Source organism: Corythoichthys intestinalis, chromosome 19 (genome assembly GCF_030265065.1).
Source record: "Corythoichthys intestinalis isolate RoL2023-P3 chromosome 19, ASM3026506v1, whole genome shotgun sequence".
NCBI classification, from domain to species: domain Eukaryota; kingdom Metazoa; phylum Chordata; class Actinopteri; order Syngnathiformes; family Syngnathidae; genus Corythoichthys; species Corythoichthys intestinalis.
The window spans coordinates 376,923-403,361 of record NC_080413.1 but is presented as its reverse complement, the minus strand read 5'-3'; the positions used below and the strand labels follow the sequence as shown (position 1 = coordinate 403,361).

At 42.7% G+C, this 26,439-nt stretch overlaps 1 protein-coding gene across 13 annotated transcripts in view; it reads right to left on the bottom strand.

The window, feature by feature from the left end:
* afdna (afadin, adherens junction formation factor a) overlaps positions 1–26,439 on the bottom strand; it is a 67,326-nt gene that overhangs the window by 14,075 nt on the left and 26,812 nt on the right. For 11 of the 13 annotated variants that reach the window (XM_057822206.1, XM_057822212.1, XM_057822214.1 and 8 more), the window contains 13 exons: positions 26,112–26,206; positions 25,789–26,039; positions 25,352–25,421; positions 25,155–25,284; positions 15,581–15,786; positions 15,160–15,189; positions 10,990–11,135; positions 10,821–10,915; positions 10,045–10,310; positions 9,792–9,935; positions 9,526–9,724; positions 9,057–9,163; positions 5,001–5,081 (listed from right to left, as the gene is read on the bottom strand). In XM_057822206.1, the coding sequence (XP_057678189.1) occupies positions 5,001–5,081; positions 9,057–9,163; positions 9,526–9,724; positions 9,792–9,935; positions 10,045–10,310; positions 10,821–10,915; positions 10,990–11,135; positions 15,160–15,189; positions 15,581–15,786; positions 25,155–25,284; positions 25,352–25,421; positions 25,789–26,039; positions 26,112–26,206 (1,820 nt within the window). The remainder of the gene's footprint in view (positions 1–5,000; positions 5,082–9,056; positions 9,164–9,525; positions 9,725–9,791; positions 9,936–10,044; positions 10,311–10,820; positions 10,916–10,989; positions 11,136–15,159; positions 15,190–15,580; positions 15,787–25,154; positions 25,285–25,351; positions 25,422–25,788; positions 26,040–26,111; positions 26,207–26,439) is intronic. The other 2 variants (XM_057822208.1, XM_057822211.1) reach the window with 1 other exon arrangement.

The following is a 26,439-nucleotide window of genomic DNA, read 5'->3' as shown; positions in this document are numbered from 1 at the left end:
AAATTTATGTCCACTATTTATTTAAAATACCCTAATAATTCAACAGGAACGATGGAAACATGCCCATTCAACAAAAAGCTGCCCTCAAACTGCTTTTTTTTAAACAAGAAAGTGCAAAATCATTAACCATTTTAAAAGCAGTACGTATTTCTCAACGTGCCTTTTCAAAACAAGAGGTGCAAAAACATTAGCCGTTTCAAACAGCAGTACTTATTTCTCTCAACAATACAATAAAATTTACACTGGTTGAAAGAATTCCAAATTTTCTGTCTTTAGAAATGAGACTTCTTTTCACCTATATACTTTGTTTTCACAGATTTTTGTACTACTTCGCATGTTTGTAGTGTTACTGCTGTACTTCATCTTGGTTTTACACATTCTGCTTCCGGAGTAACTTTTGTACACCACCAAACAACGAACGCACAACTCGACATGGAAATACATGTTAGCAAAGTCACTAATTAGCATAGCGCTCAGCGCTAACTAGTAACAACAACAATAAAGGCTAAACAGTCCAAGAGGGTTCGCGTACTCACCTCTTGTAGACGCACACGGGACTTAACAACACACCAGGGACATTTTCCAATGAACACGACTTGAAGCTAATGTTGGACAATTGAAACGCAAGAAGCAACGAACTATCTCTTTTCCACTCTCGCTCTAAAAAATAACGAGCACAGATAATAATCGATTTTTGGCACACCCTTACTAAGTTATTCATGTGATAATAATACCGTATTGGCCCGAAGATAAGACGGCCCTGATCATAAGACGAGCCCCCTCTTTTTCAAGACTCAAGTTTGAAAAAAAGACTTTCTGAACACCAAATTCATTTTTATACAGAAAATAATTACAGTACATCTGAAACAAATGATTATAACAATATATTTGAAAGAAAAAGCATGTTATTTTGCCTCATTCAAATCTTAATATCTGAACATTTAAATATGTAAACTCAAGTGCAATCACATTCGTAAATGAATGGCTTCTGGTTTTTGAAATGTAAATAAATCAAACAACAAAATTGCAATAACTGCATTAACCATCAAAGTGAGGTCTAACTGTAGTCTTGAAACAAATCTGAATAAGGAAAAACATAGCAATAAAATAATGCAAACTGGTTAAACTTGAGAGTAGCTGAGATCTGTCATGACAGAACATTACTCCTCAAGTTCAGCATTCGCTTCAATGATATCTGGAGCCATCTAGCGTCGTGAATGGGTATAATGTCTGGACTGCGAATATAAGACGATCCCCACTTTTTCAGTCTTAATACAATGCAAAAAACACAGTCTTATATTCAGGCCAATAAGGTAATTTTTAAAAACTCTCTCCTCCGATCTACAAAATTCAAATAGGTCACCCTTTTTGACTTAAAAATGGCAAATTTTGCCGAAAGGTGAGAGATTTTCATGCCTGATTTTTGCATTTGATGAATGGGGGGGCGGGGGTAAATGTTTTGGGTCGTTCGTTTACCGCCTGCCTCCCGCTTCCAATGTATTCTCTCTCACTGGTAGCCGATAAATTCTTCCTTTTTTTTCCCGCTTCTCGTGACCTCGCAACAATTCTTCAAAATGTAAAAGAATCCTCTGACGCACACAAAGAAATCATTGTCTAAATTTGGAAGTATGTCACACCGAGTTGCTTTTTCTTCTTTTGGGCGCCCGGACAGGAAATGAAGCGCGTTTAACAGTAGCACATTTCGCATGGGAATTCTGGAGTCCGACCCGACCCGGGAGTTCACGACGATAACTCGCACCTGTGCCTATTTGCGTTGCGTGTTCAAACAGGAACCCGTCTTGGCCCGAGGCTTTTTTTTTTTCTTCTTTCCCCCCTTCTTCTTTTCATGCACGCCTACAAGCCCGACTTTCCATTAAGACCGCCGCGACAGTCAGGCTGAGGGGGGAGAAATGCATCAAGTCGGAAATCAGACATCCCCCTCATTGTTGCCTACCACGCGGGCGGGGCTTTTTCCAACCGAGCTATTGTTGCGCTTGTTCCAGCCAAATAAACAAACAAACAAACACTAGCGAGACTTCAATGACGCTCACTTTTGGCATTCTCTTATCGTTTCTGCACTTGATGTCCGACTAAACAGAGGTTGTGTTTGGGGGTTCTTTAAATAGTTTTTTTGTTTTTATTTCAACTCCCCGTTTAACTCTTTTGCTGCTATTGGCGGTACCAGACATCCAATCCATTTTTGACTTGGTGGGAGGGGCGAATGGACGTTCAATATTAATTAGCAAAAAACATTATAAAGGAAATGGTTCATTTTTACCACTGGGTTAAGTTTGGTGTGGAATTCATCATAAATCCAGTTGTGTACTCGCAAAACAACTAGTTTTTGATAACATATTATTTAAAAAAAAAAAACACATCTTGTCTTGAAATTGTTGATTTTGACTCCTAGTTCAAGTTTTGTGGCGAAACAAAGCAAGGCAAACAAGTGTGTATCAAAACAACCACTAGCTTGATGTTAGCGTTTGGTTAGGTATTCTTTGGCCTCCATTCATTTTTGATTTCAATACGGGGAATAAGACCAAAAAAATATTCTTTAGCCACCAACTCCTTTTTTTGTGTCATATATTGCCAAGTACAGATGGTGCAGTTTGTGTGCAGAGCAGTTGAATCATTAGCCAAGCGTCTCTGACAGTGCAAACAGCGCCGGGCAGAACATCTGCGCTTCATTCAACCTGACCTCCGACCTTCAAATTCACATAATCTACATTGAGATGAGCACAAACGAGGCTGCCGCCAACAACAGACAATCGACCAATTGATCATCAAATAAATCACTAACTATTCCACAATTCGTTGATGGACATCGTTGACTTTAAAAATCCCCCTTTTTAGCCTCTTCATAGTCAATATTCATTTATTCTATATATTTGCCGTTTTTTAACCTTAAGAAGAAAAGTAAAGATTATATTTTTTAACACTTATTTTATTTAATAGAACAAAAATTGAAAACAATCTGGAAAAAATGTTAAAAATGTCATCATAAAACATTTTTATTGGCAATGTTTTTATGATTAAAAAAAAAAAAAAATTTCATTGACCAAAAAAACATTTTTTTTTAATGAGTAAGTATCCCTTTTGCTTAGAAGTAAAAAAATAACCTTTATTTAATTGATGTTTTTTAATATTTCATTTCTTAAAAAGGATATGCCAATAAAAAAGAGGCGCCCTCCCATTTCAAACGGATCGGACGTCTACTAGCGATACAAATGACGAGACGTCTATTGTCGTCGAAGAGTTCATCGGTGGCGGCGTCTTACCTGATCTTTCCTGCCCACCACGGAGAACCACATGTCCGCTCGGCTCGAAACGCGAGCGGCGCCGGCTTAAAGGCGCCGCATTTTAAGCGCCCCGCACCTCAAACGGCTGAAAAAAACAGAAGACTAAATTCCAAACGGCGGAGAAATTCCTCCACCGCTCGGACGGAGGCGGAGCGTGACGTAAGGCGGGGCTCACAATCCCGGCAGCTGTCGGACTACCTGACGTTCGCAAATAAACGGAGGCCGGCTTCCTCCCTTTCCTTCCTTCCCTCCCACCCTCCAGCGCGGGAAAGGAAAGAGCCTTTATATTTATACTTTAGCTCACTCCCGAAACATGCGGGGGCAGTGGAGCGACGCCACTGCCTCTAAAACTTGTACTTGTACGTGCAGATATGGCCAAAACAATCTTGAATTGCCGATCAACATTTTACATGTCACCCATCCGGTTGGCGGGCTGCCAGAAAGGAAAATCCTGATGCCCAGTTCATAAAAGCAGCCCAATTGACAAGCGCCCGTTCAAGGTCAAATGTTTCCCTTTTACCATCCTATGCATATTTTGTTTTATAAGCAGAAACGGTATTGTCGTTGGTAGCCCTTTTCATTTTGGTCCATATACTTATTTTTGTCTTTCCAAACTTTGTCTAGTTTTAGTGTACGAAAATCAAGATGAATTTTGTCTAGTTTTAGTTGACGATGACTCAAAATGTTTTAGTCCAAAAATAATCCAACGATTTGGAATAAACACTGACAGATAAGCACATATCGTAGCGTCTACACGGACAACTTCCTGATGATAATACGCACTCAGCAGGAAAACAGCACACTATTTTGAATGAATGATACCGACCCACTAACTACATGTAAAAAAAAAAAAAAAAAGTTTCCGAGAGTTTAAGACAACACTAAATGCTAATGCTAACATGAACAATATGCTAACACTATGAGTTACATTTTGGGTGTGAAGATCACTCGGCACAGACCTTTAAATGCTAAAGCAACATTGCATATCCTCGCTGTGCAAGTTAAGAAAACCAATCTTGCCGTGTGTTTAAAAACAAGCAAGTCTGGAGAGGACACCGGCGTGTGTGACTTGCAGCACGTATATGAGTGACAAATAAACACTTCCATGGTGCAGGCTCACTACATATGCAATAAGAAATTGCCACAAATTGTGAAACTGGCGCTCTCGTCAGATAAAAACTGGCACATTTTTGTCTCGTTACGTTTCGGTCTCGCGAGACACGTCCTGAGCTCATTATCGTCTCGTCATGAAAAAATTGTTCGTTGACGAAATATTTTTGCGATCGTCACCGGTGACGGAAAAAACAATGCTCCTGACCAAGGGTGTTGTCTCCGTAGAGCTGTACCTGCAATGCACATTTCGGCCAGAAGACGGTGTCCACTTCGCACCGACTTTTCACATTTTGTGACAAAAAAAATACCCAATAGCACAACACACACACACACAAAAAAAATACAACTTCCCCATAAGCAACCAAAAGAAAGTGACCCAAAAATCACCAAGTGACCCGTAAATAAACAGTTAATGATCCAAAGTGTACAGGACGCGGGCCCAAAATCAACAGGAAGCGAGCCAAAAACAGTTGCCATTGACGACGATAGACATGCAACTTATTTCAACTGTGACTGCTCATCAGCCAACGAATGAAGAAATATCCTCCATTACCATTCTGAAGAAAAGCGGGCGTCGGCGGGTCTTACCTTGGCGGCCACGATGCTGAGGCCCATGCCGTTGTGCTTCTTCAGGGTCACCGTCACCACCTCCGGCTCTTTCCTCATTGGCTGACGCGGCGAGGAAAGAAAAGAAAGGGCAAAAGTAAGCTCGGGCTGAGAGCGAGCGGATTCCGGCGCCGCGCGGGGGAGGAAAGAGAAGCGCTGAGGAACTCTGAGCTCTGTCGGGAATGGAAACCGCGCCGCAGCTGCGCGGGCTATGACGCACGCGTTCACAAACATGCACGTGAGGGCTGCCACAAACCACTGTAGACTCATGGCCGAACAATCTCATCACCTCACATTGAAATAAATCCTGTTTTCTATTCATCTGGGCTTGACACTTAATCTCGAAATGTGCTTTTGAATCACAAAAGTCGGAATACGAATACTAGCGTCGCATCGGTACCGATACGGCACAAAAATTGCCGGTATCGGGGAGTCGATAGAAATAACGTGCCAATGCTGCGCAGTACGGACTTTTTAAAACTTAGTTTCGAGCAAGCTACGCGTGCCGCATTAAAAAATGACGACCGTTGACGTCCAATCGTCCTTCTGCCGTAGTTTATCAGTAGTAGACGTCCGATCCATTTGAAGCTTATCCCTCCCACTTCAAATGGATTAGACGTCAAGCACCAACGGCAGCCGCAGAGTTAAAAAAAAATGTTTCGACATTGATCGAAAAATCTTTTAAAACTTGTTTGAGAAATAAGCTAGTTATGGCTTTATTTGAATGATTGCCTCTACCAACATGGCTGCCCTGAGCCCACGTTGACAGGGGCGATGAAATGACTCTCACTTGTATACATCCATTCCATTTGAAAATAATATTAGGTCAATGTTTTTGACTCAAAATAAGGTTAAAAATGAACAAAAACTCAAATGAATATTTACTATTCATTGATTAGCTGTTAGCCGTACCACACACACACACACATACTTTCACTTCCACTTAAACTGACTCCAACACACACAGGCACCCGCTTTTGACATATGTAGACACTTAAAAAGCCACACACGCCTTCTTTTGATTCTCGGCACGGCGACAGATGTGCCGTTGGGTGCGGAGGGCGAGCGCTAGCAAGCCTTCCCACATCATAAGAGAAAACATAAATGGGCAGCTGAAGGAAAAACAAAGTCTGCATCCAATTTGTGCCCGCCCACGTGTTATTTTCCCGCTTGGAGCGGCCGTGCCGGTAGGGACGATATTCCAATCAAATCAAGTCACAACTAGCTTATTTCTCAACAGATTTGGATTTGATCAATGCCAAAGCACCCACGACAGTCCTGGCCAAAAGTATTGGCACCCCTGCCATTCTGTCAGATAATGCTCCATTTCTCCCAGAAAATGATTGCAATGCTTTGGTAGTAATATTGTCTTTTTTTTTTTTTTTTTTTTGCGATGAAAAAAACACAAAAGAATGAAAAAAAAAAAATTAACTCATGATCATTTTACACTCCAAGACTCCAAAAATGGGCCGGACAAAAGTATTGACACCCTTTGAAAAATCATGTGATGATTAACAGCACCTGTGGCACATAACAGGTTGTGGCAATAACTCAATCACACTTGCAGCCAGTTAAAATGGATTAAAGTTGACTCAACCTGTGTCCTTGTGTGTACCACATTGTGCATGGAGAAAAGAAAGAAGACCAAAGAAGTGTCTGAGGACTTGAGAAGCAAAATTGTGAGGAAGCACGGGTAATCTCAAGGCTACAAATGTATCTCCAAAGACCTGAATGTTCCTGTCTCATCAATAAGTGTAAAGCCCAAGGCACTGTGGCTAACCTCCCTAGATGCGGACGGAAAAGAAAAACGGACGAGAGATCACAACCCAAGATTGTGGGGATGGTGGATAAAGAACCTCGACTAACATCCAAACAAGTTCAAGCTGTCCTGCAGTCCAAGGAGGGTACAACAATGTCAACCCGTACTATCCGTCGGCATCTGATGGAAGACCCCACTTCTGACCCAGAGACATAAAAAAGCCAGGCCGGAGTTTGCCAAAACTTACCTGAGAAAGCCAAAAATGTTCTCTGGTCAGATGAGACAAAAGTAGAGCTTTTTGGGAAAAGGCTTCAACATAAGAGTTTACAGGGGAAAAAAACGAGGCCTTCAAAGAAAAGAACACAGTCCCCACAGTCAAACATGGCGGAGGTTCCCTGATGTTTTGGGGTTGCTTTGCTACCTCTGGCACTGGACTGCTTAACCGTGTGCGCGGCATTATGAAGTCTCAAGACGACCAACAAATTTTGCAGCATAATGTAGAAAGCTGGGTCCGTCTCTCTTCATTCTCTTTTGTGTTTTTTCATTGCAAGCAAAATAAATGAAGATGTTACTACCAAAACATTTGTCATTTTCTGGGAGAAATGGAGCATTATTTGTAGGGCTGCAGCTATCGAATATTTTAGTAATCGAGTAATCGACTGAAAATTCTATCGATTATTCGAGTAATCGGATAAAACAAATATAATTTTAGGTGAAGAGCAATTATAAATATACATGAGAAAACAAGACATTTCATCTAATCTTGAACCATTTTCAGTCAATCAATGTCTTTATTTTCGATGTATATTGTTGAAAACAGCCAACAATTGCATCTCAGATGTAACTAGAATTTAAAAAAAGACTAATTCACTGCTTTCACTCAAAAAACCATTAGATCTTATTTGAAAAAAAAATATATATACCTAAAAATGCCGTTACGCTTGATAACACACGTCACTTAAAAGATTTTTTTACCACGTGTTTCAATTGAATTTCTATTTGTGTCAAGCCATTTTTAAGTTCTAGTTAAGTTTTAAGTTAGTCTAAACTGTAAGTCCTGATAGGATTTTGAGTTTTTGCAGTGTTCAAAATAAATGTATGATACAGGCTGTATTGGAGCACATTAGGGACCAGTGCTACTTGGTGTTTTATCCAGCAATGACTACTGAGCTAAAATTGATAGTTAGCATTTTTGAGTTTTTATTTTACACCCTCATCACTCCACAACGCTATGTTATGTTAAAGCCTGTATGTAAGACACGTTAGCCACGCATCGACAGTGGTCATAATTAATAGAAACCCAGCCCTCCGCAGGGCTAACGTTACGTGAGCTAAACGTTAATCTTATGTATTGGCGCTAAGCGCTCTTTATTAGCGCTTAGCGCTCTACTGCTTTAAGATAGCGGCTGTTTACTAACGCTGCCCAGACGCGGCCGAGTCTGTCACCCCGCATCTAGTTCAACATACATGTGATCTCTATGAGACTCATCAGATGCTACCTACCTATCAACTAGCATCGTGCGGGCTAGTATTTAGCAACGTCGGCGCTGTTTGTTGCGGCTGTCGGCAGATGTCAGTTTTTTATTTATTTTTTTGCTTCTTCCTCTACGCACGTGACATCAGCGCGTTGTCCCGCATTTAAAGTAGTCCGAGCAAAACGTGATGCTTAGAGCTGTCAAAATAAACAATTACTCGAGGTGAATAAAATGACTCGGATCAGTTTTTAAACTCGAGTTGCTCGAGTATTCGTTTCAGCTCTAATTGTCTGACAGAATTGCAGGGGTGCCAATACTTTGGGCCAGCACTGTATTTACTCAGTGACTGCCATTGATGTTAATTTCAAGTGAGAGGGCGAATGTACATTCGAATGGATCGGACATCTACTCGTGATAAACTCATTTGGAATTCACGGCAGAGCGATGATCGGACACACGATCGCACGTCTGTCATCATCTTGGGAAGGTGCGCGTAGCGTGCGGCCATCTCGGACGGGGCCACAAGCGTTTGGAAAGCGGATGTGGAAAAGGACGGCGTAGGCGAGTTATTTTTCCCGATGACCTCCTTTTAGTGCCGCATCGGTACCGATGACATGAATATGACTCACATAGCTAAAGTAAAACCTCTCCCCTTTTCAATAGACGTTTCTGAGCGAGTCATGAAATAGTTCAAAAGACGGGGCCATTAAAACAGCGCGTGGCTTGACGCCCTCTCATTTGGCACTACTTGCTGTGCGTTTCTTCGCTTGAAATAAGAGCGCCCACGAAACAGGCGCTTCGTACCATGTCGGAATTGTCAACGGCAGAGAAGTGGCTGTCGCAGTCGGCGCCCTCGAAGTGCACCGTCCAAGTCCCGGGCGAGCGAGGGTGGGGCGTCAGCCGGCAGAAACCTGGAGGCCGGAAAGGGGAAAAAATAGTCAATATTTCAAAAATATTTGATTTTAAATTAAAAAAGGAGAAATACTTGATTTATTGATCTTTTTAAATGAAAAAGACTGTTGACTGTTTTGTATTATATATATTTAATACTTTTTGTAATATTTTAGTTTTTTAAAGGGGAAAGAAATCCATTTTCAATTTTTTTTAAATTTGAAATAAACGTGAAATAGACCATATTGTCTGACTTTTGATTTTGAAAAAGGGCAAAACAAGAAATATTCTCTTTATTTGAATATTGTTTAAAACGGGGAAACAGACAATATAGTTGACTTTTAAATAAAAAAAAAAAAAGTCACCGACTATATTCCCGTACCTCTTTGGAGCAGCGGGTCGAGGAAGTCCTGCAGGCCGTTGGGCAAGCTGCGCACCACGTCGCAGGAGTAGCCGTCTTCGGGCAGCAGGAAGGGCAGCTGCAGGTCGGGGTCCTCCTCCAGCTGAACCTCGCGCCCGTCGCTGCGCGCCAGCTCGTCGGCCGTGTTCTCCGCCACCGCCACCACGTGGTCGATCAGCTCCTGGGGGCCGGCGAATGAACGAAAGCCTTCGGGGAATCTCCGCGCGTCTCGCGGCCGATCGACTCACGGGCGGGACGTAAGGCTCGTCGGGAGCGCAGTGGTAGTTGGTCATGAGCGCGTGGAGCTGCAGCGAGTTGAGCTTGAAGCACGTGCTGTGGATGTTCTGGACGTCCTGCATGGAGTACTTGTCCATGGTCAGCAGGGTGGTGGCCTGCGTCGGACAAAGGCGGCGGCGTTACGCGGAAATCTCCATTTGGAAATCATACGACTCGGGCTAGGACGCCGTGTACAAATTGAAATCAATGGGGGAAATATTTGACCTGCACGATGCGACTGAGGTGGCAGTCGGCGGCCAGCTCCAGGCCCTGCTTCTCGGCCCAGGCCTCGATGTGGCTGAGCTGCTGTCGCAGGATGGCGCCCCAGTAGTGGCAGCACAGGCCCGACTCGCTCTCCGTCACCAGCTTGTTGAAGAGCCACATGTTGATGAAGTGGAAGAGCTGAGAGAAGAGCTGGATGGTCAGCGCCGCGTTCACCCGGCAGCGCCGCAGCAGCGACATGGCGCTGGTCAGCGTGTGAAGCACGTCCTCTGGAAACAAACAAACAAAAAAAAAAACCTCAGCAAACCCCGCTCGTTGGCGATCGACGTCCAATCCGTTAGGAAAGTGAGGGGCCGGCGGCCACGGACTGGAGGTCGACGCCCAAAGTATAACGACGCTAACATGGAGCGCACTGTAAAATGGTCCACTAAACGACATTTAATGTCTGGCAGTGAATGACTTTTGGAAAAAATGTAAAAATAAAATAAAATAAAGAAATAACACATGATAAAAAAAAAAAAAAAAACTTATTCAACAAATGTTGAATAAGTTTAAAATCAAAATGATTAAAAAGAAATGCAACGAAAAAAAGCAAAAAGTCACATACACTGCCATTCTAATTGAACTGGGAGGGTTGGCAGCAATCAAATAATGTCTGACAGTGAAAGAGTTAAAAAAGAAATCCAAAAAGTAAAAACAAATGTTAAAGTCATATACCTGCTGACTGGCCAAAATGCAATATTTGCTGACCAAAAAAAAAAAAAAAATCTTATTTGCACCTATTTTGGGTCTCTGGGGATTGTGTTCCTCCGGGTCGTCCAAGAAGGCCGCCATGTAGTTGTTGAGGTCGGCCTGCAGGCAGTGGACCAAATACCTGCCGGCAAAAGCCACAAACCCTGATGAAAACGGCCGACGGGTGTTAAACGGATTGCGTGCGCGGCGACCCACTTGAAGGCCATCTGTACGAGGTGAGCGAGGACGTCCTGCGCGTCCAGCGTGACCCGGCTCAGGTCGCGGTCCTGCTTGATGAAGTTGAGCAGCTCCGAGGCGTTGGCCATCCAAAAGGCCAGCGCGCCCGCGATGTTCTTCTGCTTCTGTGACGTCGCACACACAAAAAAGGCAACGGAGTCAGAAATGGACGGCGCCCGCTCGCGTGGACGCCGAGGTGTTAGGCGCTCGCCGGTTTCAGTGGCAGCCAAGAGCAAGTTGTTACTTGAGGGATAGACCGGCGCCGCTCTCGTCCCCGCAAGGATCGGTCATTGCCGTCGGCCGATCGATCGAGGGCTAGGCTAGTGACCGGTCCTTAATTCGAGATATCAAGTCAGCAGAAACCGCTCCTCCTCCATTCAAGTTGACACTAGCACCACCTTGTGGCCATGGCCGCAATTGTTCATATTCCATCCAATAGTAGTGTTTCATTGACCTGTGAAATGTGCTCCAACATGAGAGTTTCAATTATTTTGCCTGGTAACCAAGCAAATTTATGAAAAATAGGATGAAACCGATGCGTCGGCAAAAAATAGGCAGCGTCAATCGAATTGAATAATAATACGATACGTTAATTGTCTGCCTTTCACGAGACTGGACACGATTGTTTTGGTGCCGTTGACGGTGATAAGACGCTCAATCCATTTGGATTTGGGAGGTGCTGGAGGTCAATTACCGTTTTTTTAATTTAAAAATAAAAATTAAAAATAAATGCATACGTTTTTTAAATTAGCAAGTGACAATTAAAAAAAAAAAAAAAAAAAAAAGTATATTTATACATGGTACTCTGTACCAAATTTCTGCGCAAGTCCAAATTAACCCTTTAAGTACCCCAAAATACCCCCTAAATCTCAAAATAACTATCCAAAAACATGTATTATACATCATTGTACTGTCCACGCCACCATGAGCTAAACTGTAATTTTCCCCCTCTCTCTCTGACTTGGCTACGCGACATTTACATTTGCGCAAATACGTTCTTCTTCGAGTGTAGGTGCGCTCCATAGACTTCATGATGTATTGACGGGACACAGGGCGCGGGGTCGATTCATAGGGGGCCTATCTCCGTCAAAGCTGACCGAGCAGAAACACAGAGCATTTTCCGTTGAAAATTCTTGTGCATGAATGCTTAAATCCCTGAATTCTTCATAGATATGGACGTAAAACTGTCTCGATTCTTGGTTAAAAGGAAAAAAACGTGCAGGATGCATTTCTTTTAGTAAATATTGTGAACTATGAGGATAGTCGGTAAGGAAATTAGCGGCCGCCAAATGTAAACCGAGCCTTTTCCGTTGAAAATTCTTGTGAATAAATGCTAAATCCCTGAATTTTTTATAGATATGGACGTCTCGATTCATTATGAAGTTTATGGGGCGCACTTACTCACGTGCGGAAGTATTACCTGCGCCAAAATAAAAGAATGCATCACAAAACTAAAGTCACCATTATAATCAAAAACACCTTTCGCCAGAAGAGTCATTCATTAAATAAAGTCAAAAATAAGATACTGTAAGTTACTGTTAACGTGACTTAAAAAAGAAAAAAAAAAAAAAAAAAAACGACTGGAGACAAAACGTCGGACGAGACTCCGGCGTAGAAATCACTCATGTCAGGTACGTCGTAAATGACAATAGGATTAGGGTTATAAATAAACGGATTGACATCTAGCACCGTTAATGGCAACCAATGAGTTGAGAAGTCAAGTGGAAGCACTCCAACAAAAAAGTGGGCGTATTTGAGGAGGACAAGACACGGTATCTGCCGAGTTGATCGGCCAATCAGAGTGGGCACTGCTCTATCCCTGCGCACCTTGGGGGGGAAGAAAAAAAAAAATGAGACAAACCAAAAAGAAGGAAATTTTTTTTAAAAAGGCAGCCCGTCGGTTGTTAAGGAGGAGCCGAGTGCATCCAAAATGAAAAGAAAAAGGAGCAACGTGAAGCGACGTCTTTCATACGCAAGCGTCACAACTGCAATTTCATTTTCAAGTGGCCATTCTTGGCTTTTAGTGGCTGGCAGGCAGGCAGAGCAGGCAGGTCCTGAACAGACGGACTTATTAGTTTGGGATGATTTTCCAAGAAAGGAAGAAGGCTGGCTGGCTGGCTGGCTGGCTGGCCGGCTGACATACGTAAACTAAGCTACATACAGTGGCACCCGCACTTATTCACAACTTCCATCTTGTCTTACTCAATCACTGTTCCCTTCTTCAAAAAGTACTCCAAATCATAAATGCATACTGCATAAGGCTGCCACAAACCATTTCTAGTTTTCCTTTTTTCATTCATTAAAAAATACATAATAGTAAATATGCTGTTATTGTACTTGTTCAGTGGCTAAAAAAAATTGGGAAAATTAATATGAACAATTAAGAGGCTCCAGAAATGAGGTTTAGGCAGAGGTGGGTAGAGTAGCCAAAAAAATGTACTCAAGTAAGAGTGGTTTTACTTCAAAATAATATTACACATGCTAAAGTAGTCAACCAAAAATTGTACTCACGTAAAAAAGGTATTTAGTGAAAAGAATACTCAAGTAATGAGTCACTGCTATTACATAACCGCAATACAAATACACAAAAAAAAAAAAAAAAAAATCATTGAATACCTGCGAGAGAACTAAAGCATCATTTGTCTGAAGGGCATGAGTGACCTCTAGCGGAGAAAATAGTTTGAATATTATGATATTAAAAGGATCATATCTCCGGTTTTCTGCGGTCAATCGGTGCCAAGTAAAAACTGGGAGTTTAGTCAAAATCCGTGATTTCGGGTCACGTTGACGGCAGCGCTCTGTGTTAAATACTTCATTTCTTACGGCGCTTTACAGACACCATGCGATTGAACAGGCTGGCGTGATCGTAGAATGGCAAGCTTGAGCCTGATTAGTATAATGGAGTCATGTGGTTATTGTTGCGACGTCTCATTGGTGAAACTGGTAGCGCTACTGTTGGCATTGCTAGAAAGGGAAAAAAAAGAATAATGGTTATGACTAGTGTAGCCCAATGTAGCAAAGTAAGAGTAGCGTTTCTTCTTCCCAAATCTACTCAAGTCAAAGTCAAAAGTATGGGTGAGTAAAAAAAAGTTGCTCAACTATATGTAACAGATAAATGTAACGCCTTCCTACCCACCTCTGGGTTTAGGATCATTTTTAGGTCGATAATGATGTATCAACAATTCCAAAAATTTCAATTTGATGACTTTTGACGAATTAGATAATTCGCCGCGGCTGCCCGTTGTTTTGATTTTTGAAGAAGTCGAGAGAAAAAAAAACTGACCGGCTATGGCGACCGCCAAGATGTTTCATTGAGATTGTTAGCCCAGTAAATCATTTCAAATCAATATTTTTTTCCTGGAAGAAAAATCCACTAGTGCTGTCCAGTGTCCAATTATCTTTTGACATTTTTCCTCGATTGTCATTGTCGCCATAAATAGACCTATTCCTGTCATTTCCATTTTGAGTGAATTGCTTTATTTTGGGCCGGCCCATGCCGTCGACTTTTTTTTAAATTTTTTTTTTAATCATTTTATGTGAAATGAGGCAACAATTACAACCCATTTTTTGTGTGGTCCTACTGTTGCGTTTCAGACACAGCAACCCCCTGTTCACGTGACGTAAAAATAAACAACTGACTTTGATCTCCTACCATTACGATTTTAAGCCCGTCATCATTATATTAAGACTTTCCTATTCTTGTAATAATGCCACTTTCTTTCCTAACATTGGGACTATTCTTGTACTCCTATTATTTTCCCTCCCTATGTTGGGAGTTTTGTCGCCTGCACATTGAGGAAGGTTCGTCAACTGAAGTCGCGTCAACGAGCGACCTTGGCCGATCGGCCGCTTCCCCGGCCGGCTTCTCTGCGGTGCAAAAGTTCGTCGCGCGACATCGCGGCCTATGTCGTCAAACTGGCGACGCGACCGACGCCCTAGGCGAGGCCTTCTGTCGCAATGACGTCGACTTTGTACGGGAACCCGTGGAAAATAACGCGGCCGGTCTGAACGCGGCCTAGGTAAAAATACAAGAACTCCAAAAAGAAAGGCAAGTAGAACTAAACTGCTCATTTTGAAATGGCCCGCCTTGAAGGGGAGAAAAAGAAAAAGAGAAGGAGCTGTAGTGAGCGAGGTGATGCTCTATCCTACCTGATCCTCTTCAGGACTTTCCTGCATGGACTACGGAGGAGGAGGAGGAGGAGGAGGAGGAAGAGGAGCAAGGACACGTTCAACCAGGACAGAGAGAGAACACGTCAACAGCTACACTATGGCAACAAGCACGCACACGCACACGCGCACGCGCACGCACAGCTGACGACAACATTCAAAGATGACGAGCGGCATTTTGCTCGAGCGGACACGCCTTTCCAAACCAAGTCTGTGACTGTGTGACAACTGTGGTCACTTTGTTTGTATGTATGAGAAAATATGGTTAAAAATCAATGAACATCTTGATCTGTGTGAGAAATGAGGTCAAGAATAGTTTTCTTTCTCCAATCAATTGTTGAAAGTTGAATTTTCCACGGCACGCGCGCACGATACCAAGGACAAAAGAGTGAAAAGCACTGACCTGGATGACGCCCTCCATCATGCTCACCATCTTGTTGACGATGGCGATGACTTTGTGCGTGCGCTCCGACGGCGACATGTCGGGCCGGTAGGCGGGCGACAGCACGTAGCGGCACGCCATGTACAGCACGTACGTGGGCGACAGCTTGAAGTGAACCGTCGAGCTGTTGGTGTAGTTGATGATGGCCGACAGGAACGTGTCTTCGGCTGAGACCGAAGAAAAAATATTCAGCCCGATCGCGTCATTTTCAGAGGATTGGAATCGGGGTGTTATACTACTACCTACTCCAAGCAAAGGTGTAGATTTGCATTGGGACGGTAGGGACATAACAATACCAACTTTTCAGGATGCTCAAATTGTCCACACCAACTTTTAAGCAACCTTATTTGTATTATATAATGACTTCAATTAGACAGTGGTGCCTCTACATACCAAGTTAATATGTTCCAGGACCTTGTTTGTAAGTCGAAATGGTCGTATGTCGAGCAGGAATGTCCCATAAAAATACATTATAATCCCATTAATTCGTTTCAAAGCCCCAAAACCTAGACTAAATTCTCAATAAATACTGATGTTACTATTGCAAATATCAATTACAAAGAGCAAAACAAATACATTATGAATACAAATTGGAACTAGGCCTGCAAGCAGGACTGAACGGGCCCTCGCAATCTAGCGCAACTCGGACTATGTGCAGGTCAGGGTGGTGGCAGATCCTCCTCTCTAATCATCTCATTAGAACCTAACAAGCTCGAAAGTCGCCTCTTTACATTCACACACCTAACAGATTAAAAAAAAACCTAGTGGAGAGAGTACTACAAAAAAGGAGGTACTACTGAGCTGTGCAGCCAAGCCCTTATTCAAAACCAAAATTAATATTCTAACTGGGCCAATTCGACCAAGTGTGCCAAATATTGTGGCTCTATAAGCTGCCTGAGTCTCTGAAAAAAAGTATTTCCTTTAAATGGCGAATAAAGGGTCGTCACGGCAACAGACAGAGACACGTGGACATGGGCCGTAAATAAGTATTTTAATAGGTCTTGAAACTACAATGACCAACCTGAAAAGAACTGGACATCTATTGGAAAAACGAGTGACTTTCTATTGCCACTAGTTGGCGCTGTAGGGTTGATGCAAATGACCCCTACAAGGCCCTTCAGGGTATGACTCTCAACAAGCACGGGAAGTTTGGCGCAGATATGTTGTATATCTGCCAAGTTATGACTGTTCAAAGTTTTTGGAGAGAAAAATTGTTGACAGTCATTTTCACTTTCCTGTTTGGACCCCTCCGCTTCAACGAAACTTCAATATTTTTTATCAGGCACCTGAAGACAGGTCTTAAGGCTTCCCTTATGCAGCTTTGAGGTAGATTGATTTTTTCCCTTTAGAGGAGGAGTGTGTCCCGTAAAAAAAGGGCATTTCCTGTTCCCACTAGGAGGCGCCAAGCACAAATGGTAAATTTTCAATCCAGTCCTGCTCAGGCTGGTATACCTCACACACATGCCAGATTTAAAATAGATTGAACGTTGTATGAGGGAGTTATCAGTCATTTTCCGAATTCGGTGTTTTGGCGAAAAAATGGCCGACTTTGGCACCCCGCCCAGGTCAGGCCCGTGAATGAAAACACACCATTTTGATAACTTAAGATTTCATATGCCTCATGAACAGTCTCGCCAATTTTGAGAATGATCAAACTAATTCCCTAGGTGCCAAGGTGTAAAATGTGCACACTGTAAATCGATAAAAATTTCACATTCAATCCAAAATACCCGATTTCCTGTTGGGTTTGGAATACGCATGCAAGAGACTTTTTGGAGCAGTTTTGTACAAGGTATCGACTCTCCGAATTTCATACCTCTACGTTGAAAAAACCTAAATGGAGAGGCCTTTTTGAAAATTTCAAGGGGGCGCCACTGAGCCATTTTGTTACATGTTTTTGTAACGTTGCAAGATTATTGAACGTTATCCAAAGCCACATGTATGTCCAAATTTTTGTGAGTTTTCGTGCATGTTCAAGCCTCCAAATGTAAACTCCTACTGTGAACCGATAAAAATTTCACATTCGGTCCAAAATACCCGATTTCCTGTTGGATTTGGAATACGGGTGTAAGAGACTTTTTGGAGCAGTTTTGCACAAGGTATCGACTCCCCAAATTTCATCACTCTATGTTAAAAAAACCTAATAGGAAACACCTTTTTGAAAAATTCAAGGGGGCGCCACTGAGGCATTTTGTTACATTTTTTCGTAACATTGCAAGATTATCGAACGTTATCCAAGGCCGTATGTATGTGCAAATTTTTACGAGTTTTTGTGCATATTCAAGCCTCCAAATGTAAACTCCTACTGTGAACCCATGAAAATTTCACATTCGATCCAAAATACCCGATTTCCTGTTGGATTTGGAATATGGGTGCAAGAGACTTTTTGGAGCAGTTTTGCATAAGGTATCTACTCCCCAAATTTCCTTGCTCTATGTTGAAAAAACCCAATAGGAAAGGCCTTTTTTAAAACTTCTTTCTGTCGCCACTAGTTGGCACTGTAGAGTTGATGCAAATGACCCCTACAAGAACCTTCAGGGTATGACTCTCAACAAACACGGGAAGTTTGGCGCAGATATGTTGTATATCTGCCGAGTTATGACTGTTCAAAGTTTTTTGCGTGACAAATTGTTGACGTTCATTTTCACTTTCCTGTTTGGACCCCTCCGCCTCAACGAAACCTCAATATTTTTCATCAGGCACCTGAACACAGGTCTTAAGGCTCCCCTGATGCAGGTTTGAGGTCAACAGATTTTTTTCCCTTGGAGGAGGAACCTGTCTCGTAAAAAAAGGCATTTCCTGTTCTCACTAGGGGGCGCTAGACCTAATGGGTAATATTTCAATGCACTCGTGTTAAGGGTGGGATACCACACATACATGCCAAATATGAAAAAGATTGAACGTTGTGTCAAGGAACTATAAGTCATTTACTGAATTTGTCATTTTGCCGAAAAAATGGTCGACTTTGGCACCACGCCCAGGTCAGACCCGTGAATGAAAACGCACCATTTTCAAAACTTAAGATTTCATATGTCTCCTGAACAGTCTCACCAATTTTGAAGATGATCCAACTAACTCCCTCGGCGAAAAGGTCTCAAATGTGCACCCTGTAAATCGATAAAAATTTCATATTTGATCCAAAATAACCGATTTCCTGTTGGGTTTGGAATATGCGTGTAAATGCTTTTTTGGAGCGGTTTTGGACAAGGTATAGACCCCCCAAATTTCATTGCTCTACGCTGACAGACCCTAATGTTATAGGCCAATTTTAAAATTTCAAGGGGGCGCCACTGAGCCATTTTGTTATATTTTTTTGCAACGTTGCAAAATTATCGAAATTTACAATTTTCCGGACGTATGTGCAAATTTTGGTGACTTTTCGTGCATGTTCAGGCCTCCAAATTGGCCGTTTTCATTTGCCCTGAAAAAAAAAAAAAATAAAAAAAAAAATAATAATCCTTTGCAAAACAATAGGGCCTTCGCACGCTTAGTGCTCGGGCCCTAATAATTCAATTGCAATAATAATTAGTGCTGTCAAATTTATTGCGTTAACGGGCGGTCATTCATTTTTCTAATTAATCACGTGCATTTAACGCATGCGCGGATTGACCCGCTCATGCATTGCCTCAAACAGATTACAATGACGCCGTTTTTTGCACATTGACAGCTAAGAGGCAGAGAAAGGCAGTGGACACAGGCGTTCATTGGACCGCGCCGTTCGTTGGCAACTCCTTCACAACAAACATAAGTATCATTTAGTCAAAGCTAGAGGCATGCGAAATTTCCGATTCTTAGATTATTCGCAATTCGGCCATGGAAGATTCGAGAACGATTCACAAATATCCAAATTCCGATGATTGAATTATACCAGGTAAAGCGGAAGTAAAACACAGTCAGCGCGGTCTTTGGGACGCAATGAGGAACAGACCGGGAGTAAATATCATGTTCAACTCATGCCGCTAGATTAAAAAAAAAACAATCATACCTGACTGCGGCTGACAGCCGCTACAAACAACGCCCAGTTGCTACAAACATACGTCTACAGTAGATATTATATTTATGTAGAACTAGATGCAATTGACAGACGACGTCGGTGTTAGAACACGTATTATTGAACAGAGATGCGAAATGACAGACTTTCTGGCGTAAGTAAACAGCCGCCATCTTAAAGCATATGACCTCCCTAGAAGGCTCTGTTGTCGCGAACCTAATTAACTTTTTATCCAAAATACTTCTAAATTGGCAGAATCTTGTCTTGAATCTATTTTTAAATGATGAAATAGTTTTAAAAATTTGACAAAAGTAGACAGAAGGGAAATTATGGAATAACGGGAGCAATTTTAACAACTGTAACAGTTGATTCACAACATTAAATGAATTGAATGTAGTTTAAAGCTGCTGATACAGAATGGGGGCTGGAGTTTTTTATTTACTGTTATTTTTGTATATTTGTTTACTGTTATATGTTAACTTGATACTGCAATAGTAGTTTGGTTTAGCCTGAGAGGATTTATGAAAAATTTTGGAACTAATGTACAAAACATTACACACACACAAAAAAAAGGAGGGGGGTGCATCAATAATCGTTTTATAATCGAATCGGAGCCTCTGAATCGTAATCCTAATCGAATCGTTAGGTGCCCAAAGATTCCCAGGTCAAAGCACAACCAAAATAATATTCCTATCTCTCAAAAAAAAAAAAATGTTCACAAAAAGAAAATCTGGTATTCCCGATCAAAATAGCTATGCAAAATACACATAAAACTTACTCAGACTTTGGTCAAACTCTATTCAAACATTTCCTTTAGCTCAACAATTACACTGGATGGCAATATTTAGTTACCATACACAAACTATCAGTGATCTCGTATGTTGTGAAGCCAGCGCTCAAATGATTGTGAATCACAATAGACCCAGTCTAAAAAAAAAATAAAATAGGGAGCTACGAGGGACAAAACACACTCATTGGCTTGATTTCTAAGAAATTTAAAACTCGCCACAGACACCTTGCGGTGTAATTCAATCACTACCTTACGTAGTTAAAGACACTGTGGAAGAACGGCTGTGACGTCACCACTCGGCGACGTCAACAATGGCGAGCTATCAGTTGATTTTTTTGATTGCAAATTTTAACGAAAACATTGAGAGGGGTTTTAATATAAGATTACTATAACTTTTACTAACGCTTATCTTTCAAGAACTACAAGTCTTTCTATCCGTGGATCCTTTTAACAGAAAGAATGTTAATAATGTTAACGCCATCTTGTGGATTTATTGTTATAATAAACAAATACAGTACTTATGTACAGTATGTTAAATGTTTATATCCTTCTTGTGTCTTATCTTTCCATTCCAACAATAATTTACAGAAAAATAGGGCATATTTTAGAGATGGTTTGAATTACAAATAATTACCATTAATTAATTTTTAAGCCGTGATTAACTCCGTTCAAAATTTTAAACGTTTGACACCCCTAATAATAATACCTGTAATAATGTAACAAACCGGGTTCTAATGTGGCGAATGTGTTTGTGTAGTGTACCTGAACGCATCGTGTGGCCGACTTGATAGTGAGCCCTTTTAGTTTCACTTTCATCTTGTTTACTTGCTGTGAGGGATACTAAGCACAAGTTGATGGAATAAATAATTAGAAACCTGACAAAGCTGGCGATTTCTTTGGCGATGTTACCACAATAATAACTTATAAAGACTGGCGAACGGAGGAGGACCGTCATAGACCGTCTACGGCTGTATTGTTGAGTGCGCCATAACACGGATGCGCACCCCACGCTCATATTCTTCTATCATATCTACAGGCATGAAAATGGGTCAGGGGTTAAAAAGGTGAGAAGGGTGTGGAGGAAATATGTTCCAGTACACCCCAACAAAATATTGAGCTCTGTCGACCCACACTGTGTTTCAGCAGGGCCGTGCAGAGACCGGTGGAGGGGCGGGTGCTCGTAGATCAAAAGGGGCACATGAACAAGTATTTAATACACCTTAAAACAACATAACTTCCATTTTAACCAGCTTTAGATAAAAATTGGCTGCGACTGTGACATACTTTAATTGGGAGGGGGCAACAGTGAATAGAAATCAAAACTGTCATCAACACTTTCTGCTGTGACTCAGTCAGTCTGCCTCTTTTCTTCCTTCAACCTCTGCGTCAAAACTTCCTTCCTCAACTTGTTCATCTGAGAACAAACCACAGCAGATGGTCACTGAGCCACCAACAGCACAGTTTTCTTAAAACTATTATTTCATTATTATCCATACTTAACAACTCTAGCACCTAATGATTAATAAAGCAATGACATAAAAATCTTAACATTGTAATTGTGTTTATAATTGGATTTAATACCCGACTATCCTTGCAAACTTGTTCTTACCAGGTCTGCTATTCACCCAACTGATGGGGTATCCACTGCCTTTAGCAGCCTCATCTAACTCCTTTTTTTATCCCTCAATCTCCCTTCCCTACGACGCATGTCTATGTAATGAAATATAAATATTTAAAAAAACAAAAAAAACAGACTCGCCGGTGGCTTTTAGTTTTAAAGCTTTCTTAATTTCTTTCTCTCTCAATAACGATGGAGGTAGATTTGTGTTTTTATTATTCAATCAAAAAAAAAAGTTACTTCTATCAAAAACAAAGTTGCTTCAATCAAAATACAGTACATGCTTTTAATCTCCAGAAAGTCACTTCAATAAAAAAAATTGTTTTTGATTGCAAAAATAAATTTGAGACAAAAAAAGCATTTGAAAACTATTTTTCTTGATTGAAACAAATTTTTCCATTGAAGTAATGTTGTTTTGCGTTTGGGCCACATTTTGGCTAGGACATTTGTGTATTTATTATTCAATCAAATAAGTTGCTTCAAACAAAGAAATATATATAAAAAGAAAAACTTTGCACCGTTTACCAAAGCCTGAGAGGGTTTGAGTAGACTCACTATGAAGCATTTAATAAAGCCAAGTATTTTCTTACTACTTTATTCTTGTTTAAAAATAATTCGGTGGGGCAGTAACATGTTTAAAACTTATCATAATTCTTAGATTTTGAAGTGCTTGAAAACCATTTATAAATGATACTTTGGTGAAAAAAGTGAAAAAAAAACATGTCTTATATATCTTTTCTCCAATGTAAAATCTGAATAAATGCATTGAACACGCACAAAAAAATGGGGGGGGGGGGGGGGGGGGGGTGCTACTTCGCGGTTTTAACTTATTGCGGCGGGTTCCGGTCCCCATTAACCGCGAAAAACGAGGGATCCCTGTATTTCTGAAAAGCTTTAAGAAGCAGGACTCATTCCCACCACTCGTCGGGCCGGTGTTGTGCCGACACCGGCCGTCAGCTCAAATCCAAGCCGAAAATAACGCGTCTCCGGCGGACGACGGGAGCGATGTGAGGCGCCCCCTCCATCCGAGAGCATGCCGCTTAATTTGACTCAACAGTGTTTCTTCGTTTATATTACCGCTAAATACACAAGCTTGACGCCAATTTAACGGGAGCTATTTTTTTTCATGGGAGATTTGGCTAGCTCTGGCAGTGTTCAACGCAAGCTGCAACGAATGGCAGTAACTTTTTTATATCGCAAAATGTGAAAACGATTGAAACCATTACTCACCAAATTCAATCTGCTGGCAAATACAGGCAAGTGTGTATGCTGCGCTCTGGTCTGCCCCGGTGTGGATAAGGCCTGCTTTTTGTTTTCGCAGCTTTGCAATTCAAACAAAGGCTCTCCGAGCACTCCATTTACAGCAGACATGTCCAAAGTCCGGCCCGGGGGCCAAATGCGGCCCCTGGTCAAATTTCATCCGGCCCCCAGCCTCTGTCATAAAATCAATGATTTCTGGCCCGCACACAGACTTAATAAATTGGTCAGCAGTACTGCTACCGTCATATGAAGTAGCTTACACACTAAATGCTGCTCCTCATTTACCCACTAAAAGGCAGCAGCACTCTAAACAACAGTACCCCATGTGACCCTTAACTCCCAATTTTCTAAAATGGTGACAACACAAAAAAGAAAGTTGACTGCGACGGCCGACGCTTCAGGGATAGGTGGAAATCGGACTATTTCTTCACTAAAATGTGCAATAACTGTGTCTGCCTCATTTGCAAAGAGACAGTCGCTGTTTTTAAAGAGTTCAGTGTGAGGCAATATTACCAAACAAGAGACGCTGACATGTATGACAAGATTACAGGGAAGATACGCAGCGAGAAATTAAAGCAACATGAAGCTAGTTATATTCCACACCAGCAGTATTTCGCAAGAATCCGAGAATCGAAAGAACGCCTTGCGAGATTTATAATAATAAAAATAATTTCAAAAAATAATAAAGCGAATGTGACACACAGAATGGCTTGCTAAAATTTGCTTAAATATCTTGTTCTACGTAAAGAACGTCAACCAAGGTCGGCCCCCCACATTTTTACCACACCAAATCTGGCCCCCTTTGCAAAAAGTTTGGACACCCCTGATTTACAGTAAGGAGTGCGCGCGTTTGGAATAATGGAACGCAGCTTGGGCCGATGATTGGTTCTCGTCAGCGAAGCATCTAGAAGGATTTGCTGACTGTGTTCTTAAGTGCTCAGTTTACGTACTAAGTTAATCACATGATGATAATAATAATAATAATTAAATAAAACCTCCCGACCCCCCCCCCCCCCCCTCCCAAAAAGAATTTCTCCTCGGATCTACGCAATTCACGTAGGTCGCCCTTTTTTACTTCAAAACGGCGAATTTTGCCGAAAGGTGAGAGATTTTCATGCCTGTATCTATCTTCGTGTCAATGGTAACGGTAAGCATCATCTTTTTTCACCACTTGCACTAACATTGTTGGAACCAATGTTGATTTCTCTTACTGCCGTGTGTCCGTCTTGCCGGAAAACAAAGAAACTGCGGCGCCGTCATAGATCGTCGTATTTCGAGCACGTCGTCGGACGTAGGAACAAATGGAGAGTCAAATTTTACGCCGGATGTCGAAAAGATCGTGTGTCGAAGCGATCGTATGTCAAGGTACCACTGTATAGGTCATTTTGATTGTCTTTCCGTGGTGTAAGGATAGAATTAACCCTTCCATTATCAAGCCAATTACAGTACTTTCAATATGTTCAGACCAATTATTTGAGTCATCGTTTCAGCTCTTGATTAAGGTGTGAGGGAGACATGGGAAAACAAGTCGGATAGGGGCTTTAGAGGACCAGAGTGGGGCCTACTCCTTAGCTGCCACTGCAGTCCAATGATCGCCGCCGGTCCTCCAGTCAAACTGGATTGGATGCTTATCGCCGGCAATGGCAGTGAAACGTGATCGCTCCATACTAGCTATCCCAGGTGAAATGCATTTTGATTCGAAATCCCCCCCAAAATTTTTGATCCTACAAACATTTTAATGAACTCTTTTAGTGTTTCTCTACTGGTAGACATAATTCACCCCCCGCCCCTCCAAAATGAACAGGAAGTGAGCCAAAATTCACTGAAGGCGACCGCAGATTGCCCCACAATGTGATGCAAAATCAACAGGACTCACAGTTTTCTCTGAACTCTATGCCGGCCGGCAGCGTCAATTCGGGCCTCTCCTCCTGAGTCCTGGCATCCTGCGGCTCGCCTCTGATCATGGGCTTGACCATCCCGCGCTCCATCTCCAGCTTCCCTGAGCTCTGCGCGCGCAGGTGATGTCATTCGCTCGACGTGTTTACAAAGAGTGCGTGCGCGCGCGCGCGTTACCTTGCTGGCGGGCAAGGTGGCCCCGCTGTGGATGTCCCCCTGAAGGTCAAAGTTGGTTTCGGGAACACTGCTGAAGCACACAAAAACACGCAACTCTTGGCGTCGTCCTTCTTAACGGCCGCTCTGGTGTGGGAACAGAGGAAGAGGAGAAGGCCACGCCCGGCGGAACGCCCACGCGCTCAGAGGCCGTGAGCAATCTACTCCTGCTCTTTTCCCTCACACGTGGCCGGCATCTCTCACAACAAGCCCGACCAAACCGCGAGGAGCACTAGAATTATTCAAAACCACGTCCAAAGTCGAAATTCCGACCGAGACGACGCACCAGAAAGCCAATGTTTCGGTGCCGCGAAAGGACGTCGTCAACGGCGGCCAGACCGAACAATTAACTAGGAAAGGGCGGGGGGGGGGAAAAAACAAGTCCACGCCACGAGCCTTACCCGGATTTATGCCTGGCGCGCATAGCGGCGGCGGGGTCCCTCTTGCCGCCCTGGTCGTAGAGCGGGTCGACGAACTTGAAGACGTGCGCCGAGCCGAAGCGCAACGTGGCTCCCGAGCGCAAGACGGCGACGGCGGCCACGCGCTGCCCGTCCACGAAGGTGTCGGCGTCGGGCCCGTGCGGCGTCACCGTCACCAGGCCCTCGCTGTGCGTCAGGCTGCAGTGGCGGGGGAGCACGCCCGGGCCGGGGAGCTGACGGAAGAGACGGACAAAGTCGGCCGAGGGCGAGGAAATCGGGCCGGGCAGGCGAGCGAGCGGGCGTACCTGGATGGCGCCGTCCTCGGTGCAGTCGGAGCCCACCTCGGTGACGCTGCGCTGGAGGCGGTACAGCTTGGGTTTGTCCCGCGAGTCGGACCCGTCTGCAACGCAAACGGGGCTTCAAACGGTGGAAGAGCACCAAAAAAGAACAAAGTCTCGCTCGCTCTGCTCTTGTCATCAAGTGAACAGGCCAAAAGTGGCCTTTGATAATCATTCGTGGGTGTTGCACCGACACGGCACTCAAATCTTGTCATCTGTATCGGGTAGTTCTAAGAAATATGTACAAAATATAGCTTCCAATAATTGGTCACCCTACCAAGGATACTCGCCAGCT